A 4867-nucleotide genomic window follows, 5' to 3' on the forward strand; every position below is an offset into this window, starting at 1 on the left:
TCAAAAACTTACAAAACATGTACAGCAAATCATCTGTCAAGTCCCCATTTTCAGAGAAAACTGTTGACTGACCAGTATTTTTTGACGTTTGGATAGAACGGATTGCGGAGAGCTCGGTTACCGAATTGTTTTACTGAATTGATTACCGAACGGTATGCTGTTCAAAACCCAGCAAAATTTTACTGTACCCAGTAATTCAAATTAAGTGTGTAGCTACCGTTTTTCGCTCAACGAAGTAAAAAGTTATTTAAGCAAAAAGGTAACGAAAAATTCCAGTTTACCTAACAAATTACCTGCCCGAGAAATGAATATCTGCCTGAGCAGGCACTTCTTAAATTGGGTCCAAGCAGGTAAAATACTTCAATGGATACAAATGTTTACGACACATTTGTGTTTGCCGGGAATGAATAGGTTGCAGTTGCTTCAATGAGTGCGTACATTTCAATAGTTTGTTGTTCTCAAAATATGCTTTAGTTGACTTACAGTAGCTTTAATGAAATAAACAGGAAACCTTTAATGTAGTGCAGAACACATTGAAAACTTTTTGCATTCAACGATCAGTTTGAAATAATACCATCACCAAAAGCGCCCCCAGTCAAAGCGCACGAATACGGACAAAGCGCACGAAAATAAAACATCAGCCTACCCCCGGAGCCACAGTAGACTGGACGCTGATTGACGTCTAATGTCAACGGCTTTCGTTACTGCGTTGTTTTCGGCTTTCTGGAAAAGTTTCGCTTCGGCGTGCTTGATCTTGTGAATGTACCTGTTTTTACTGTTTTAAAAGTGAAATTAAATGTATTTGCGAGTGCCGCTCTGCTGAAAAAATCGACAATTTCGTGTAAAAATTCGTACAAGGTGGCAACCATGATGATGGAGAATCTGGACCATGTGTATTGCAATACAGCGTCAACCGATGTCGGCAGTAAGGATACTTCAGAACAGATGAGCCTATTCAAAGAGGTTAAACAACTGCAATCGATACTGCTGCTGCATCTGGATCTGATCCAGGAGCAAAGCGATCAGATATTAGCCAAAGATAAACTGATAATCAAACTGAAGGATGAAAATGAAATGCTCAAGCATCAGCTGGAATTAGTCAACAAACGAATGCAGCATATGAAGCAACAGAAGGAGCAACGAGAAATAAGCATTCCAGTAAGAAACGTCACTATTGACAAAGTGTTTGACTATAATAGCCGGGTTATTCCCAATATAATTGAAGAATCCGCTCAAAGTGAACATACTTCGGAACTGACGAATACAGTGAGAATCATAAAGAAAGAAGAAGTGTCAAGTGATTATGATGGTTTTGATACAATTTGTCAAGATTTTGCCGGTGAGCTTGAATCTGATATTAAAATCGAAAACAATGAGATTGAGGAGGAAATATTTCTCAACTACTCAAAATCAGATGATGAGTCTGGTCCATCTAATGACATTCCGACAGCGGAAGGTCGGCCGGCGAGTAGTGTGCGTCCTCCAAGTAGCAGTACATCCATCCATTATGACGTCAGCATTTCGCAATCGTTTGAAAACATTACCGACAGTGCGGGATTAAACAGCAACAACAACAACGACAACAATGTAAACAACCAACTGCAAGCTGCCGGACAGCACTTGGCGAAAGACGCAACAACTAGTGGTGATGAAAAAATCAGCAACTATAACCCGATTTGCTCTTCGGGAAACTCCTCTGATGGAAGTTTGACGAAAAAATCGTACAGCACATCGTTTATGATAACACAGAAACCATATATTACATGCAATTGGAAAGATGAAGCCATCACCGATGAGTTGGAACGGCTACTGGAAAATGAAGCAGCTGAGCTCGAAATCCCCTGCTGGACCATTATAAATGACAATTGTGATAACGCTTCTAGTTCTAGTGAGTTGACATCGGAAAATATTAGTGATGAGGCGTACATGAAGCGCCACGCAAAGTTTGAACTAGACGAGAGACGACGTAAAAAGTGGGACGTGCAACGGATTCGAGAGCAAAAAACTATCGAACGATTGAAGAAGCGACACTTGAAATCCGATGCGGACAACGAACAGAAAAATATTGGTTCATTCTACCCGTCGATCGATACGATCAAGTATGTTCACATCATCGACGAGATCCCCGTACAAGCATTTGGAGAGTTGATCCCGATCCTACCGGCCTCAAGTTTCAGTCTGCCGTGGATGCTGGGTGGCATTGATACGACGGAAAATGTTACACCGTCGGAATTCGGTCCGGGGCCATTGTTTAGTGCAGCGACAGGTGTTCCTGCACCAGCAGCAAGTTTTACAACAACATCATCAACAACAACAACAACAACAGTGAGTAGTGGCTCGGATGGTTCCAATGAGATTAAAACGAAATTCCTGCATCGTCTGGCACCGAATCTGACAGCACAAAAGCAGCGGTTCACCAAACGAATCAAGAAGGAAACATAGGATAGGAAATTTCGGGGAGGTCAAGTGCTTTATCAAGGATCTACTTGAAGTGACTGTGAATTATTGTATGACAAATGAGAATCCAATAGGAATGTGTGTTTTCTGATAAGATTAGAGATAGTTGCAGAGAATGTAAAGCGATGCAATAAAATGTATAAAAGTATGCTGTTTTCATTTTGATTTGTTACAAAACTACTGAAAGTCAGTTTATCATGCAATTACTAATACGGGAACACTGTTGACGATTGTACACAATTCGAACCATGTCCATTTTTAACATAGCGCGCGTCTGAAATGCGCATCAAATATAGCCGCAGTGGTTCCGCAAGCCGATTTTGGTGGAGCCACTAGACAATGAGACAGTCGAACGTAAGCGAACTATAAGCGGTAAGCTCCAAACTTGTTGGTACCGCTACACGGTACAATCTTTGATTTTTGGCCTCAGTTTAGTCCGGTTTTATACGTTAGTACTTTTCACTGCAGACATGGCTGCATTCTGAAGCCAAACGAAAACAGTGTGAAAGGCCGCCATGTTCCTCTTGCATACATCTCAATAATTTGAATCAACTTTTCGACGTTTATATACAATATTATGACTAGGGTTCGTCGCGGTTGCGGGAATTACCGCAACCGCGCGGTATTTACCGCACCCGCACCGCAAAATCTGCGGTGCGGTGAGACACTTTTTCCTGCAGATGCGGTGCGGGAAAGAGATTTTACCACGCGGTTTTACCGCAACCGCACCGCAAAAAAAAAATTCATAAAGTGATAATTTTGATTATTTTAAATTGATAAACAGACTTCTATTACGAAAGAAAATCTAGCCGTGTCCAAAATATTTTGACGCTATTATATTTACGACATAGTTTGGACACTAGTTATTTTATACTTCTAAGTAAAACTTTACAAACTATTTCAAATACATAAAATGCAAGATCCAAATAGAGACAAAATTATTAGATCATTAAATTTGTACTCTTAATTTGTACTCTTAAATCCAATTCAAAAGTGTATCACTTCTCCCGATTTCTGTTGGAAATCGTGGCATTATGAATCGTTTTCGATATCAATTTTTGAACTGATAATTTTGATTGATTTAAAGGAATTAGAGATGAACTAATTATGCAGGGACATAAACACAATCTGGAGTAATTGACAGTAAAGGATACAAATATATGAAAAGTGTCCAAATTAGGCTGATTATTCTATCATTCCTTCATCAACATCGTATTTCTATCTTCTTTGATTGCTGTGTAAATTCAATGTGAATTTTTCTGCAGTCAATTTTATTGGACTCTTTCTCAAAAAGTATGCTATATAACTTTTTGCCTTTCTCAATAGAAAGGTATTGCAATTGCTCTGAAAACCGACTTTTTAACGGAGGCCCGGAGGGCCGAGTGACATATACCATTCGATTCAGTTCGTCGAGTTCGGCAAATGTCTGTGTGTGTGTATGTATGTGTGTGTGTATGTATGTGTGTGTGTATGTGCGTCTGTGTGTGTGTACGCGAACACAATCTCACTCACTTTTCTCAGAGATGGATGAACCGATTTTTACAAACTTAGTCCCAAATGAAAGGTGCAACGTTCCCATAGGCTGCTATTGAATTTCTAATGGATCCGACTTCCGGTTCCGGAATTACAGGGTGATGAGTACGATCACGCAGAAAACGTCGATTTTAAGAAATTCTGCAATGAATGTATAATGGTGAAAATTTTTCCAAAATGTGACCACAACTGCTTCGATTTGTAGTACTAGGTCATTAACAGCCATTCAAAGTCTCTTTGGTCACATTGGCCACCATCATCGGTTCCGGAAGCCCCGGCGGAAGTATCCAAATTCAGAGTAACAGTCACATCGGTTTCTCGGAGATGGCTAGACCGATTGGACTAAACTTGACCTCAAATGAAAGGTATTGCGTCCCCGTAAGTGGCTATTAAATTTTATCCCCAACCGACTTCCGGTTCCGGAGTTACGGGTTGTGGCGTGCGATCACATAGCAAATTGTGATTCAAACCGATACCCCGATGGAAGCAAAAAAGGTAAAAATTTCGCTAAAATGTCTCTCAAATAACTTAACTTTGCAGTTCTAGGTCACCGACGGCCAAACAAACTTTCGTTGACTACATTGACCACCATAGACGGTTCCAGAAGTGCCCGGGAAAAGCGGCCATCTTTCATAACTAGCAAACTCATATCAGTTTCTCGAAAATGGTTGGGCCGATTTTCACAAACTTAGTCCCAAATGATAGCTATATTATCCCCACAGATGTCTGTAAAATTTCGCACGGATCGCTTGTATGGTTCCGGAAATATAGACTGAACGGTCCGGTCACACATGAAATTCCCATATAAGCCGGAACTCAAAATTTTTTTTCAAAGGGGGGACCCCATGAAATTTCAGAAATCGAATTCGTATTTTTG

General features: G+C 40.4%; 1 protein-coding gene across 1 annotated transcript; it reads left to right on the top strand.

The window, feature by feature from the left end:
* Window positions 1-691: 691 nt before the first annotated feature.
* Window positions 692-2605, top strand: LOC131682230 (protein male-specific lethal-1). Its single transcript, XM_058963573.1, has one exon. The coding sequence runs from the start codon at window positions 868-870 to the stop codon at window positions 2440-2442; it is 1575 nt and encodes a 524-aa protein (XP_058819556.1). The 5' UTR covers window positions 692-867; the 3' UTR covers window positions 2443-2605.
* Window positions 2606-4867: the final 2262 nt, after the last annotated feature.

Source organism: Topomyia yanbarensis, chromosome 2 (assembly GCF_030247195.1).
Source record: "Topomyia yanbarensis strain Yona2022 chromosome 2, ASM3024719v1, whole genome shotgun sequence".
NCBI lineage: Eukaryota > Metazoa > Arthropoda > Insecta > Diptera > Culicidae > Topomyia > Topomyia yanbarensis.

What these genes read in the sequence shown, in the direction of transcription:
- LOC131682230 (XM_058963573.1), top strand. Translation starts at nt 868, where the DNA reads ATGATGATGGAGAATCTGGACCATGTGTATTGCAATACAGCGTCAACC.